We start from the raw sequence: 13,531 nt of genomic DNA on the forward strand, positions 1-13,531 counted from the left end.
GTGTGAAAATAGTGTAAATGAATGGCGGAGAAGTGGTATTTATAGGGTTAGTTTAAAAATAAAAAATAAAAAAAATTGAAGGGGGCGCCGGGGGCAACCGGCCCGCCGATCGCCGGCGCGGCGATGGGCTACCGCCGCGTCCTCGCACATATCTCTCCGCTCGCCCTTCCGCCCCATTTTTTTTTCGCCTCGGGGGCAGACGTCGCCCCCACTATAAGCCGCCCCGCGATCGGCCCCTCCGGGGCTATAGCCGCGGCTATACTATAGTGGATACCCTAAAGCCGGAGTGATGCACAACTGTATCAAGTAATCACCAAACACACAATTCTATCTATCTTCGTATGCCTAGTAGTACATTTTTTTTCTCTTTTCAGTTAAAGATGAACAGAAAAAAAAAAAAAAAAAAAGCATGTCATGGCTTGTCTTCTAATAAGAACACATCCTAGATTTTCTACCTGGACGTCCTCGCTTTCTTCTTTTGTCCACCACTCTGGGGGCTTGGATTACCTAGCTTTCGCTTCGTTCCAGCTACGTTCGAAGCATTAGCAGCCCATAAGGCCTTTTCCTTCCTTGCAGCCACTGCTGGCCGTTTCTTCGTCCCAGAACTCTTCTCTCTAGCAGGTTGGGGCTTTGATTTGGCAGAAAGGATATTTACCTTCGTACGGACTTTCTTCTGTCCGCCGGATTTGCTTGCATGCAAGCCCTGGTAAGAGACGTTTCCCTTTCCTAGCTCCTTATAACTACCGTCCATTTTTCTGGACTTGGTCGCACTATTGCTCTGTGGTTCTGAAGCGTTCACCCTCTTAGAAGAAGAGTCGGCTGGTTTAGCATGACTGAGCCTAAGTTCACGGTTTCGAATCCACAAGTTACGTTGCTTGAGGGCCATATTGGCAGCATCCTTCATGTAATCAAGTTAATGATTAGGCGCAAAACATATAAAATAGTTGAGAGCCAACAATTCAAGATATACTAGTTATATAGAACATGATTCTTAGAGAATGGAAAGGCAAAAGATGATTCTGTAACCACTAAGCAGACGAAGTTGGAAAGACTATCATCTCTTTTGTGATATATACTCAGATTTAGACTAACACAGATATCATAGTTCATCAAGTGTAACCATATCACATGAAAGAGGTTGGAAAGGATCAAGTCAGACCCTTAGGCTAAAAGATATCCAGAGCACATAACTGGATAAAGATACAAAGTACAAGAGATCCATCATTCCGACTTTACTGACATGTGTATCTTGATAATCTTAATAAGCATTATTTCAAGATCCACCCTTAATCACTCCACCTAGATAACATAAAGAACAGAAAATATGGAAAAACATATGGCAATAGGAAAAGAGAGGTTGGAGAATGGCCCAAAACATGCACCAAAGCAGTTTCAAAATTGATTGCAGGTGTAGAATCACATATCTATCCATTTTCACACGAATAGCACTGTACAATTTCCTTAGTTTTATCTTTTGAGAGAGGCAGCTGAGAATAGCAGATACCCTGGCTGTAAATTATTCTTAATGACTTCCTTTTAAGTGATGCTTAACCAAAATTATTACTCCTATTTCACTGTAAATTAAAAGGAATATCCACGGTTTCGCATCCAAGCATGATGTCTAAAACAATTAGAATGCTCAAGACACTGTCTGTTGTACCAATAAATGACAGACACGTTAAATTCTACTAATAAAAGCAAAATCCAATATACATTGAGAAATACTAACTGGTGCAAAACATATAAGAAATCTGCAATATATTATTCATATTTTTCCTATAACATTACCCCTATCCTACAAGGATGCAGTAAAATTGATATAGTGTTTACTTCAATCAAATATATGCATTATCAGTAAGAAATATAACTCAGAACTAAGATTAAGTTATGGAATGCAAAATGCATCAATAGTTATATGTAATGTTCTTACCACAGTTTTAAACAACACATATGCAATTCCTTTCCCCAAGCTCGACCCAGGATCCCTGATAACCAGTACAGCTTCAACGCTTGTTTCAAGATTTTTAATATTAGAGAATAACAGATAGATCTCTTCATCCTGGAAAAAGCAGAAATGCATAACACTATTACAACAATGAAAACAAAAAACAAACGAAGCTGCTATTTTGAAGATGAAATATCTTGCCTTGACGTCAAAAGGAAGATTTCCCAAGAAAACAGTCCTTTTGTTTTCGTATAATAGAGTATTATCTCCCTTCAATTTCTTGCGTGGTGGGCATGCCCTGTCAATACGTATATGATTTCCACCAACCTGAACACAAGCAAATTAACAACCGATGCCACCATGTTGTATAAATTGAGTGTGTTTGCAGAAAGAATGTGAAGGTGAAACATACCACGGCCATATTATGGGCCAATGATGCTTGAGCAGACTCCTCTGTTTTAAAAACAACGTAAGCATTGACACTGCAAAAAAAAAACAATAGACAATTTATGCTTGTTACTTGGATTCTTCTGCACCAAATACCACTTCTCCCCTCATAAACATGAGCAGGTCATTTCTTGTGGAATAAGAGAAGTAAACTAACATTTTGAAAGAATTTCTACTACATTGTACAGTTGTAACAGATAGGATTAAAGCACATACGCATGCCATGACCATCAATCTCAGCTGCATTGATGGACACAATGATACATGCCAGAGTCCCGTTATCAACTAAGATAGCAAATGCATGTGAGGCGCATTTGGTAGACATGACAAGACCAAATCAAGAAATAAAACTGTCAGAATCCACACATAAAATATTTTAGCTCACTTTCAATGTTTCCTTTTTCTTTCTTTCTGGTGAGGTAAGGAGACTGCTAGTTCTTTAAAGTCTTATTTCATACTACGAACATAAATATCTTCGTTAACACATGCAATACAATTACCACCATTTGAAATACAAAAAATGAAGAGACAAAATATAAGTATGTGTTCAATTCAGAAGATAACCTGTTTCCATTCTCATTAATTTTCTTCAGGATTACAGCACCCTTCCTCGGAATTTTTCCCTACAAACAAGAGAAGACCACTATCACTTTCACACACAAAACAATCCCAAAAACAAACCATAACAAGCCAAGGCAGCAGACTCACATCAACAATCGGAACTGATCGAATCCTTACAGACTCGACTTCACCAAACTTGCTAAACTCCTTGGCTATTTCCTTCTTCTTCAACTTCAGCGGCAAGTTCCCAACAAAGATAGTCCTTAACAGCTTACCTTCATCATCAAAACCTTCCTTTGACACCATCATATCCTCTGGATTTTCCATTTTCTTCCTCTTCTCTCCCACCACATTACTCAAACCCTTACTTTCATCAATCTCATCATTTACACCGTATCGCTTCGCCTCATACTCCGCCTCAACCTCATCCCTCTTCCTCTTCCTTTTCTTCTTTTCATTTTTATCACCATTTCCCTCGTGATCCTTCTCCACAATTTCTCCTGATTCAGAGACCAAATTGCTGTTCTCATTATTTTCACTCTCTTTCAGCTTGGCTCTCTTCAACTTCTTGCTCTTCTCCTCAACCTCTTCATCATCAATACCTGAAATTTCTCCCTCGGCTTTTTCTTTCTTTCTTTTCTTTGGCTTCTTCGCCTCGGAAAAATCCGAATCCTCCAAATTCGCCTCGTACTCAGCGTATATATGTTCTTTTCCTGCAAGCCCTAATCTCGATTCTTCAATTGGCGGCTGTGTTTTCATAAATTTCCGGTGGAAGGGATTGTTGTCGGAGAAGAGAGAATTTGCAGCTGGGTCTGGCCCGGGAACTTCGCCGAACAAGGCCTTGAAAACTGTGGAGGAACTAGAAGCATCGTTGGATTCGGAAACGTCATTGGATTCCTCATTTTTTAGATGATTTTTGGATTTCTTTGCCATGGCATGAAGGAATTGTGAATGGTAGGTATAGAAGATAAGAAATTTAGGAATGCTAAAGAAGATACGTAACCCTAACTAGGTTTTCATGGTGCGCCACTGCGCTAGGAACGGAAGCGAGGCTCGACGCAAGTCCAACACCGTTTCTGTAGTTTTATTTTTATGAGTAAATTTAGTCACAATTTTTTATATAAATTCTTTCTTTATACTCATAATTTAGCTAATTGGGTACTCACTTTTACGTCTGGTACTATTAACTAAATGAATCAACCAAAATAAAAGGAAAAAAAGTTAATTATAGTAAGATTCTTTGAATAATTTATACTAGTTTCTATAATTAACCATTGAGCTTTAATTAAATTTTATTTTAAATAATGAGCCCAACGAGTTAGTCTGACCCATAATCCTTTTTAATATAATCTAGCCCGTCAGAAATCTATAAATAGGAGAAGCAGAGAGTAGAAATTTGTTCACATGAATTCATTTCCCACAAATATGAGTAAAAGTCAAATTCATGAGAAATTCAGTTAAGGCCTAAATTCATGGAGTAAAATTTACACCAAATTTAAAGGGTGAAAATACCAAATTCCGTCCAAAATTTGTGAATTTAGACATCAATATCCCATGATTTACAATTACAAGGTGTATTATTTTAAAACGATATCAATGCAAGTATCACAGTAAATAATTGATTATTGATAATCATAATACCAAAACCATGATACCAAAAACGCCAAAGCAGAACGGCAAAGAAGCATATATGCAGAACTCAATAGAAAATCACACACATCATAATATGTAACCTCAGACCTATAACTTGTATAAACAAAGAAAGCCATCGTGAGATGGAAGACATTCCTCCGGCATGTCGTCGAACGTCACACTACTTATCCCAGTCGCTTATGAAGGTCTCTATCAAGGTGCGTCCATTGACAACTTTGGTTATTCCTATAATCAAATCATACGCCATTCCTTCCTGCAGGAAATGAATCAAATCAAGTTAAACTTTGAAATACGATGAAGCTCTACATATTGATTTTGCAGAAGGCATACCTGGGAACTGAGGAAACGGAGCGCAGATATCTCAGCAAATGTTACTCCACCAACGAAAACTACAAGGACTAGATCACGCCTTCCATTTGCAAGTCTGGATGAGGTAAAGAATGTTGTAAGTTATAAAGAAGCACATCTAGCATCCGCATTCTTCTATCAAACTATCCAACGACTTAGTTATTATGCCAAACAAGAATAGTGTTAGTTATAGAGGTTGAGGAATACTTCTCCGAACTGTTCAGCGATCCAGGTAGTGTATCATATGATGGGATGCTAGAAAATCCACCCTGGACAAGTATAGAGGAATCACTTTAAGCTATTTTTGATATAGCAAAACCGAGAGATGACAAGGAGGTTTACGAGAAGATGACTCACTCTCTTGGTTTCCAACTGTGGACCAGGCAGCAGTTTCAGTATTTCTTCTAAGGAGCGCCTACAAGATGATTTTGCAAGGAGACTATTAAAGAACAAAAACTGGGCAGGAAATAAATTAGTGCCGAGTACAACATCACTCCATAGTGAATAGATATTGTTAGAATCTGATGTCATCTTCACTCAAAAATAGAAAGTAATATAAAAAAACCGCTTGATATGAACTAGCCAACTAGGTGGCAGTAAATTAGAGCAACTTATCATAACAAGAACCAGAAACCTCGGGAAACTAGACATAGACAAATGAAGCCTGAAGAAAATAACAGTGTAAACAACTAAACATAAGAAAACATACTCATTGAGTAGTACTATTTATTTATTCCCCTATGAACATAGTAACCACATACTTATTATACTCCTTATCATATTTCAACTGAGGGGGAGAAATGCCACCAATGAGAGAAACATTGCCTGCATAATAACATGCCAATGTTTTTCTAAAATAGGAGAACTTGGGATATAAGCTCACCATCCAGATCGTATCGCGTGCTGTACAAGTCGAATGCTGAGAGGTGCATATCCAGAGAAAACATATGAAATATCATTCGGACTGATAAAAACAAGTTAACTGTCAGAAGAACGAGTCAGGAAAAAGTCACTAAACTGCACTTATGTTCAATATTGCTCTTGGCTAAGCATTTAGAATTATCAGCATCCATACTTGAAAATTTTTAAAAAGGGATCCTTGAAACAGTTAAAAATAAACATGTAACGGAGCAAGGTACCATGCCATCTAGGAACTACTACATAGCAAGTGTCCTAGAGATACATGGAAAAGAAGAAATAAAAACAACGAAGTCATAAGATGGTTTTAAAAATAGAAAATTGAACGTATATGACATAGTCAAAGATACTACTGCACATGCCACGGAGCAATGTATGCCATGCTTGCTAGAAACTATGTAAGCAAATGCCCCAGAATAGCAAGATGTTTGCTTATCTTCACCATAAAAATAAGAAACTAAAGGGTGACGGTAAATTGATAGTCTGATATTTTAAAAAACAAGCAGTATTTAAGCCTCACTTAAATTACTATACCATCAATTAGCAAGAGTCCATAATAGGAGGCATCAAACATAGTTTGCAGATTACAAGCTGTTACTCAGCACCAAACATCTAACATCACATTCTTATATGGAAGCAAGAAGTTTCACATATAGAAGAAAAAGTACTTAGTGGTATCTGTGTCCTCAACTAGAAGTTGCAAAGCACGTTTGATGGTCAGCCAGTTGCCTCTTGAGTCCTGGAAGACACAACAGAAAATAAACCATTTTAAGATTCTACTGAGGGATTAGTCTAGGTCATATGTGTGTGGATAGGAAATCCGAATTTAAACCTGTTTCCTAAGTAGCCCTGCTTTCTCCAAGCTATCCAGTGTATTTATATGCTCAGGACCATAGCTTATAAGCAGCTCTCTCCTGATCCAAAAGTTTAAGATTTTAGAGCAATTTCTACTTTCTTTACAAGTTTAAAATAAAATGAAAAACTCTATATGTACCACTTGCCTCAAATAGTCAAAATGCTTTTTTGGCAACCCTGAGTTGGTTATTGAAAATAAGATTAGAAGGCGTAAGACTTTCTCAAGAGGCTCCTGCTTACAAAGCAATTCTTCAATGTAATCAAAGCATCTGCAGTGAGATCATTATTTTGGTTTAATCAGATATTGGTAGCACATTGACCACAGGTAACAAGAAATGGAAGTAGGCATGTATAGTAGAAATCTGCAATTTGAAAGATAAATGAAAGTAGGCGTGTATAGTAGAGATTCTGCAATTAGGAGGAACTAGACTTATGAACTTCAGGCCGAGATCCACTATGGGGACAGCAGGCGTGTAAGATCAGTTGAATTAGGGTCTTTGAAATTGCACATGATGTGGAGAAGAACTAGCAGAGATGCCTCTGAAAGTAGGCGTCTTTCGTAAAAATTCTGCAATTAGGAGGAACTAGACATATGACCTTTAGGCCGAGACCCAATGTGGGGGACAGCACGCGTGTAAGATCAGTTGAATATAGAGTCTTTGAAATCGTACATGATGTGGAGAAGAACTAGCGGAGATGCCTTTGAATAATTGGACATAAAGCTAAGGGTCACCAAAGTCTCATTCTTAAATCATCCACAAGAAGCAAATGATCGTAATAGATTATAGAAGTATATTAGTTATATAAAACAAAACTGATTCACAGGATGACATGATTTACAAATTTAAATGACTTAGGAGGTCTGCTGGCTTAGAGCATAATATTACACTGATCTAGTCACTTGAAATAAAAGAAAAGGCTCTCCATCAGGAACTAAATAATGTATATGTATACTATATAGGGGTGGGATCCAGTGAGAATTGGATTTAAAAAACTTAATGAGAGAGGGGCACTAATTGCACTCAATGAAAGCAAATGCCCAACATCTAATAGTTGCTCATGGGCCTAGCTGACTGGATGAGTGTTTTGTACCAGTAAGTAATCGGAAACTGGGAATTAGCTTCGAAAGTGCCAATTTATACCAGTGGGAAGTAGCTGATTCAGAATGGCAAGTATGTACAAATGTGATAAACTGACATTTGTCATGATTTATTTTTCACTTGATCTGCCCAAGATCATTGAACACAGTTGGTACACCATTTGATACTCCAGATTATATCTATGAAATGTACTTAGTAAAGCAACAAAATCGCCCACAACATGTTAAAGGTAATATCATACATGTCATAGCTCTGAGCCTCCACAAGTGTCTGTTCCATATCAAGTCTCTCGGCAAATACCGATTTTGATGTAAATGTTGTCAAATGCTGAGCAAGATTTATGTGCCTCTGAATCAACAAAGAATTTGTTTTAGTTCAAATGCATGCAACGGCTTTCCAACATATTTTTGTCAGAAAGAAACTCACAGTCATTTCAGGCAATGAGTTAAGCTTCTTCACAAAGTCCTTCAACTCAGACACAGTCTGTGTCTGCATACAGGGAGCAGAAATTAGTAAAAACTCATGCAATGTACTCAGTCCTTTGTTAAAATGAAAGGCAACATCTACAAATTTGATAAAAGTTGTGATAAATTTCTACATTACCATATACACTGTTAGTAATATACATATTGTCATGGTCTCTCTATATTTCTCTTTCTTATAAAACAACTTTTTATTGAAAAAGAAAGAAAATGGAGATCACATAGCAATGAGGAATCCCCAAAGCAAAAACAATCAAACTACAAATTCAAATCCAATCTCTAATGATGCCTGATGCAGAAAAGACATAAAAATCATTGTAATTCGAGGGCCCCTTGGCGATTCGAGTTACATATCCCATTTCTCATATTTGTATTAATTCCTGAAATATTTATGATTTCACAATCATCTATATCTCCATTTCTCATGTCATGCATTCTGCAGTCATTTTCTTATGTAAGTTCACATACATATAAATATTCAATTTTACATAACTGCACTTAATTACTTTCTTTAAGGACACTTGCTGAAACTACCAAAAGAGAGGGAAATGCCATTGAATCTCGGTAAGAGAGTTTATTTTACACGAAAATTGAAATTTTGCAAAAAGGATTCAACCTATTACACATGAGAAACAGTGACTTGTAAATATTATCACACTTGCAAAGATTTTTAATTCTGAATAGGATAAGCATAAGCCTATTTCAAGAAAAAACAATTAAGGGAAAATTGGCTTGAAGTTAGAGGTAATGTCAATCTTAGCTTCAAGTGATATTAATTTAAAATCTAGGACAAAGAATAACCATTTCTTGTGCTTGAATATTTATCAATAAGAATTCTATGACAAAAGCTAACAATTGCTTCAACTGAACAAATTAGACAAAAGCCAGCTCAACAGGGGTTTTTAGCAACTTACATTAGTCGAAATCTCTGTATAGTCCTGCTTCATGGATGTTGCCTTTTGACGAAGAACCTAAAATATGTTAAACATTGCAAGTTAAGCAGCAGAGCTCCACTAGTAATAGGAAAGAATGCTGTCAGAGCAACAGTTGGAAAACGCAGGGGCCTATGCTATAAAAAATGGCTTAACCTGGACAACAACTTCAAAATTCAGATCCCGCGTCTCTCTGAATAATTTGTCACTGCAATAAAGGTAGCATGATGGTTTACAGGTTTATTGAAAACAATATCACATATGACATATCACAAAAGATCATGATGGATACAGATTTTAAACGAATAGAGTGAAGTTATGCATACATATGGAGGAGGTAAAGGGAAGATCAAACCTAGGCCTAATATATCAGTCAATGGAAAATGTAAAGAGTAACAGTCTTACAGAGTATGGGTGGGAAAGGAATAGAAGTTGACTAGAAGAAGGAAAGCAGGAAAAGAAATTCATATTGTAGAAATTATAGAAATAAGTTCAGCTAAACTATTGACATCGTAACTTAGAGAAAATAACATAAAAACAATCAAAAGCATACAGATAGGGTCTGCACCCAAAAATCTCCCTTCAAATTGAACTGAGATTCTTAATTTCCAAATAAATTATATTATAACAAGACCATGAGCATCATCAACAACAAAATGTTGGTTACCTCGAATTCAGGGGAACCTTTGCCTTCTTCCCTTCTTGCTGATTTCCCATAATGGATGCATCTAGCTCCACAGCTCCATTTTTTACACCAAGAAACTGCAGCAAACCTATTAGAGATGGTTTATAAAAAAATACCAGAAAGGAAATAGAAAGAATGACTATGCTATGCTATGATTAAGCAAACACATAGAGCATGAAAGCTTTCTACATTTAGGTTAACAAGTTAACTCAAAGACATCATGTCTCATAAACTTCTAAATTTTAAGAACAAATAGTTTTCAAAAAGATTTTTCATAGACATGAAATTTTCAAAATGAAAGCTACAGATTACATGGTCTTACAATTTTCAAAATGAAAGCTATAGATGTCAACATCCTCACTCTATGTATGGTAGCACTAAACAAGTTGTGGTCATTAAAATAAGACTGGAGCTAGTGTATTGTTCTTGATCTAAAAAACTGAACATCGTCGCTAATTTCCTTCACACTTGACATATTACCTCATCTATCAATCCCTCATATGTTAATTGAGTAAGCATAGGAGTTATCATGTCCACCTGCAAGAAGAAAATAACATATTCAAAATCGCAAAAACCCATATATGTGTGAACTAAGAAAACACGATCAATTATCATTGTATAAATTCACCTAACTGATATTAGTTGATAGAAACACGAGTGGACAGTTTAGAAAAATCAATAACAAGTTGCTTCAAGATATAAGATGCAAGCCTACTTCCACTAAATAAATGAAAAGATATTGTTTACCACTTGCAAGCCTACTTACAATAAATACGGAAAGCTATATGGCAAACTACCTGAATGGATGCATGCAAAAAATGTGAAGAGTGAAGAGGAAAGAAAGAGAGCTGTAAGTTGTTCTCTCCTTGTATAATATACAAAAAAACTAGGTACTGAAACTCTACATGCTTGATGAAGTAAAGGCAGTAATAAGTTACCCAAAGTTTTTTGCAAAAAAAAAACCTTTGCATTGAATTGTTACTATTCGGAGCAAGATTAGTAACTTCACTTGCAACTCACCTTTTAACACGTAATATTTGTTTCTTAGTGTACAAACTAATAGGCAATTAGCAGGAAGTCTAAGAATGTTGAGGACATCATTGAATCAGTTGAATGCGAAAATTACTCAGAATTGCAAAATTGCAAGACTCTAACTTTCGTTCATAAACTGGGAGGAGGAGGGTACACCCGTACAAGGATAAACAAACAGAGGAAAGAGGTGTACCTCTCTATCCAGAAGTACAAGAGTATTAATTTCTGGAAGTGGAATGCCCATCTGTGGTTTTTTAGAAGAAAAGTCAGTAGTAGTTTACTTTTGTATGGTCAACCAACTTTGTTGAAGAGGCATACAAACAGAGGGAAAGTACATTTGAAGTATTAACAGATTCTTCAGTTTGCATACGAGTCAAGATATCAGCAACACGTGCAGCTCCTTTCCCTTTGGCCCTAACATTTGGAATCACTCCACAAGAAAACTGCATTTTCATTTACATATAATCACAAAACAAATAGGAGAGCAAAAGAGAGTGGAAAGAACACCTAACCAAAGTTAAAAATGCACTTATGGTGATAGTAGAAACACACACAGTCTCACAAACTATAATCCAAAAAAGACTGAAGCTCAAAGTAATACTCCCTCCGTCCCACTCAAGATGTCCACATTCTTGAGTGGCACAAGATTTTGGGAGTTAGGTGGAGTAAGTAGAGAGAAAAAAGGTAGTTGAATATTTTAATGAGAGAGGAGATATTGATTTATTTCCAAATATAGAAAGTGGACATATTAAGTGAGCCAACTAAAAAGGAAAGGTGGTCATCTTAAATGGGACACAAGGAGTACTTTTCAATGAATAGTATTATTACAGAATATGAAAGTAATACCACTACAACTTTTATGTTTAAAAGTATTACCAATAACGAAATTCTCATATATTACACTGGAAAACATTATACTATTACCTTCACAAAAATATTATTTGGTGTTCAAAAGTATTACTTTATGGATCATTTTTGTGTTCAAAACTATTGCTTTTGTGCACAATATTACTTAGATTTCTCATATCAAATATTTTGTTCCGTGAGACCATCCCATAATACAAGCTCTTGTGACCAAACAGTAAGGATGATAATAACTAAAGTTGAAAGAGGCTTAGTAATGCCCTTAAGTTTTGAAGGCTCTCCAACACCAACAAACCATTTAGAACATTAAATCAACAATACCTCAAGATTGTGAATGGCTTTGGCAATATTCCAAACAGCAGTTTCATCTCCTTCTACCAAACTCTCCTGTTATGCATATCCTCGTAATATAAGACATGGATTCAATAGTTGAAGGAAATGACAGCTATTTTGAATTATAAATTTTTGGACATAATCCCATACTTTTTCAGTAAGGTCAAGTTCAAATGATATAACATCCTCGTCAAGCGGGAGCGTGTATAAGGCAAACTCCCCAATGTTCAACAGTTCACGTACTTTTTCCTCTGCAAGTACCTGTCAACAATCAAATATGGATGTAAGGGCCAGTGCCATAAAAGAAAATAATACTTAAAACTTAGAGCTTTAATACATGGTGCTTACATTTTCGCAAGAAACCAGTCTGCGTGGAACAAAGTAAAGATAATATTCTCTGTGGAGCCCTTTGGAGGTATCGTTGTGAATGGTGGAGCAGATGAATCTCATCAAGTCGGGTTGAGCTCGAACAAGGAAGACCACTTTGGTTCTTTCCGTTTGAATTGGCTCAGCTGTTAGATGCCGCAATTCAGCACCATTTTCCTGATTATTATAATAGTTACCGTTACATCAATTTTCTAATAATTGATTTCGACAATGTTCTAATTAGCAACCACACATTTGCTATCAACTCTCTGGGATTCATCTAATCCTTTCATTCACCATATTCTAACAATAAACTATATGAAAACAAATTCAGGAAGCCAAAACTGCAGAGAAATTCCATTTGATCCTCTGGATGAGTAAAGTGAATTCAAGTCATAACCTTCAACAGCTTACTTACAGTCTTGGAGATGCAAAAAAAGAGCCAAATTCTTAAAATCAAAGAAAATAACAATCAAACAAACGCGAAATACCTTTAGTTCTGAGCTCTGGACAAGCAGTGACAGTGCTCCACTAAGCTTCGGATCAATTACCAAACATTTATCTCCCTTTATCTAAACAGGAAGAATAAAATGCAAAAATTGATACTAAAACAACTCCGTAAAAGAAAACCCGTTGCACAATGATTGAAATACATCTGTAATGCATAAAACTCACATCTCTGAGGATATTTAGCAGCTCCGTTTGAGCTCGTGTTCTGAATTCCAAGGACAGCCACAAAATCACTGATCAAAATCGAAAAATCGAAAAGATAATTGATTGAAGCATTGAACAGAAAAACCGAATATCATACCGTATCTCAGTGAGGTTTATGGGAGCATTCTCTAAATTTGGAATCTGCGACATTGTTAATCGTTCTCTCTCTCTCTCTCTCTCTCTCTCTCTCTCTCTCTCTCTTCTCTTCTCTTCTCTTCTCTTCTCTTCTCTATCCCTCCTTACAGAGACTGATTCAGAAGCTTATTTGATCTAAACCCATCTTAAACAATTTCTCG

At 36.3% G+C, this 13,531-nt stretch overlaps 2 protein-coding genes across 2 annotated transcripts; both read right to left on the reverse strand.

Annotated features, from left to right (window-relative positions):
- Positions 1–307: 307 nt before the first annotated feature.
- On the reverse strand, positions 308–4,026 carry LOC121756203 (RNA-binding protein 34-like). Its single transcript, XM_042151694.1, has 6 exons — positions 3,101–4,026; positions 2,957–3,015; positions 2,358–2,427; positions 2,147–2,272; positions 1,931–2,059; positions 308–898 (listed from the first exon to the last, which is right to left on the reverse strand). The coding sequence occupies exons 1-6, from the start codon at positions 3,884–3,886 to the stop codon at positions 452–454; spliced, it is 1,617 nt and encodes a 538-aa protein (XP_042007628.1). The 5' UTR covers positions 3,887–4,026; the 3' UTR covers positions 308–451.
- A 482-nt stretch (positions 4,027–4,508) lies between these two features.
- On the reverse strand, positions 4,509–13,531 carry LOC121756548 (vacuolar protein-sorting-associated protein 33 homolog). Its single transcript, XM_042152114.1, has 22 exons — positions 13,333–13,531; positions 13,197–13,236; positions 13,013–13,093; positions 12,504–12,698; positions 12,306–12,416; positions 12,144–12,209; positions 11,294–11,401; positions 11,152–11,202; positions 10,407–10,463; positions 9,909–10,003; positions 9,398–9,449; positions 9,224–9,280; positions 8,254–8,316; positions 8,069–8,175; positions 6,874–6,996; positions 6,705–6,786; positions 6,541–6,611; positions 5,838–5,918; positions 5,312–5,369; positions 5,162–5,223; positions 4,937–5,030; positions 4,509–4,859 (listed from the first exon to the last, which is right to left on the reverse strand). The coding sequence occupies exons 1-22, from the start codon at positions 13,383–13,385 to the stop codon at positions 4,767–4,769; spliced, it is 1,800 nt and encodes a 599-aa protein (XP_042008048.1). The 5' UTR covers positions 13,386–13,531; the 3' UTR covers positions 4,509–4,766.

Source organism: Salvia splendens, chromosome 11, assembly GCF_004379255.2.
Source record: "Salvia splendens isolate huo1 chromosome 11, SspV2, whole genome shotgun sequence".
In the NCBI taxonomy this organism is placed as follows: domain Eukaryota; kingdom Viridiplantae; phylum Streptophyta; class Magnoliopsida; order Lamiales; family Lamiaceae; genus Salvia; species Salvia splendens.

Coding starts and splice junctions, on each gene's coding strand:
- LOC121756203 (XM_042151694.1), bottom strand. CDS start 3,886: ATGGCAAAGAAATCCAAAAATCATCTAAAAAATGAGGAATCCAATGAC. Junction 2,428..2,956: donor ATTAATGAGAATGGAAACAG/GTTATCTTCTGA, acceptor TTTTTTTTGCAG/TGTCAATGCTTACGTTGTTT. Junction 899..1,930: donor ATGTGTTGTTTAAAACTGTG/GTAAGAACATTA, acceptor GATTACATGAAG/GATGCTGCCAATATGGCCCT.
- LOC121756548 (XM_042152114.1), bottom strand. CDS start 13,385: ATGTCGCAGATTCCAAATTTAGAGAATGCTCCCATAAACCTCACTGAG. Junction 12,210..12,305: donor AACTTGACCTTACTGAAAAA/GTATGGGATTAT, acceptor TATGCATAACAG/GAGAGTTTGGTAGAAGGAGA. Junction 9,450..9,908: donor AAGGTTCCCCTGAATTCGAG/GTAACCAACATT, acceptor CCTTTATTGCAG/TGACAAATTATTCAGAGAGA.